This window comes from Chiloscyllium plagiosum, unplaced genomic scaffold, assembly GCF_004010195.1.
Source record: "Chiloscyllium plagiosum isolate BGI_BamShark_2017 unplaced genomic scaffold, ASM401019v2 scaf_34421, whole genome shotgun sequence".
Classification (NCBI taxonomy): Eukaryota; Metazoa; Chordata; class Chondrichthyes; order Orectolobiformes; family Hemiscylliidae; genus Chiloscyllium; species Chiloscyllium plagiosum.
Window position 1 is genome coordinate 4,621 of NW_025201817.1, and position 1,359 is coordinate 5,979.

At 51.5% G+C, this 1,359-nt stretch overlaps 1 protein-coding gene across 1 annotated transcript; it reads left to right on the forward strand.

Annotated features, from left to right (window-relative positions):
• The first annotated feature begins 351 nt into the window (after positions 1–351).
• LOC122546168 (zinc finger protein 227-like) lies at positions 352–819 on the forward strand. The gene has a single exon (XM_043684976.1). It carries the CDS (start codon positions 352–354, stop codon positions 817–819), a length of 468 nt encoding a protein of 155 aa, XP_043540911.1.
• The last annotated feature ends 540 nt before the right edge of the window (positions 820–1,359 follow it).

A 1,359-nucleotide genomic window follows, 5' to 3' on the forward strand; every position in this document is an offset into this window, starting at 1 on the left:
ATTACAAGAGAAGAATTTGGCGGCAGAAATCTCAGACCAAACATCACATCGAAGTCTGACAGTCGCTTGATTCACCAGGACTTGGATATTGATGGCCTTGAAAACAAAGGGGAGAAGGTCTGTCTGCTTAGTTAGGTTTTAAACGTCAGTGTGACTGGAAACTCAGAGTCTCACATACCCACACACCCGAGTAGTGACTGGAACAAGCTTTACAGACTGAATGAGAGTGTTCCAATTATCAGGGGGTTCACCAGTAACACCACACACATGCTGTAAGCGTGAGCAAGTTTTCAACAGATTGTTAAGGTCTGTGACAGACGAGGGCACCTGCATCATAGAGAAACCGTGGAAATGTGGGGAGTGTGGGAATGGTTTCCCTTCGCCATTTGCGCTGGAGATTATTGGCGTTTGCACACCGGGCAGCGGCTGTTCACCTGCACTCAGTTACACCACCTCCTGGCCCACCAGTGGGTCCACACCAGCAAGAACCCGTTCATCTGTCCCGTGTGTGGGCAGGGCTTCACCCAGTCACACCACCTGTTGCCGCACCAGCGGATGCACACCAGGGAGAAACCGTTTTCCTGCTCCGTGTACGGGAAGGGCTACACCCAGTCGTATCACCTGCTGCCCAGTTTCTGCGTCCACACTGGGGAGAAGCCGTTCACCTGTCCCGTGTGGAGCAATATCTTATGTGATTCCTTCACCCTGCGCAAACACCAGCGCATCCACACCAAGGAGCGGCCGTCCACCTGTCCAGTGTGTGGGAAGGGCTTCACCCAGTCGTACAACTTGTGGAGACACCAGCAACTTCACAAGTGAGATGGCGCAGGGATTCAGGTTGGACTCTGCTGTTACCGTAGCTGAGAGTCACATCTTGAACCCTGTTTAGTGGGTGAAGTGGGAGGGGTAAGGGGTTCCTTTATCTCTGTCACCCATTTTACTTCCAGTGGGGGCTGACGCTCTCTGAGCCTGGGATTGCACCTTCCCAACGGAAACAGTCCACAGAAGCGGCTGAAGTGCAGGTAGATCTGAAATAGATACATTTGTCTCTGTCCCATTGAGTCTCCAGCACAGTCGATCCAATTGGCCTCTGTCAGTGTTTATGCTCCACCTGAGCCTCCACCCACCCCTTCATCAGCATACAGGTATCCCCTACTTTTTGAAAGTTCACTTTACCCCCTACCCCCTCCACCCCCAAGCCTGTGCCAATTCTTAATCCTAACTTAGACCTGCTATTTATTGCTGATGCATGGTTTCTGTCCCTGTATTCACCTCCCATTCATGTGTCTATCCAGATACACCTGAAGTGTTGCTAAGGTGCCTCTTACCACTACATCCATTGGCAATGCATTCCAGGCA

What these genes read in the sequence shown, in the direction of transcription:
- LOC122546168 (XM_043684976.1), top strand. Translation starts at nt 352, where the DNA reads ATGTGGGGAGTGTGGGAATGGTTTCCCTTCGCCATTTGCGCTGGAGAT.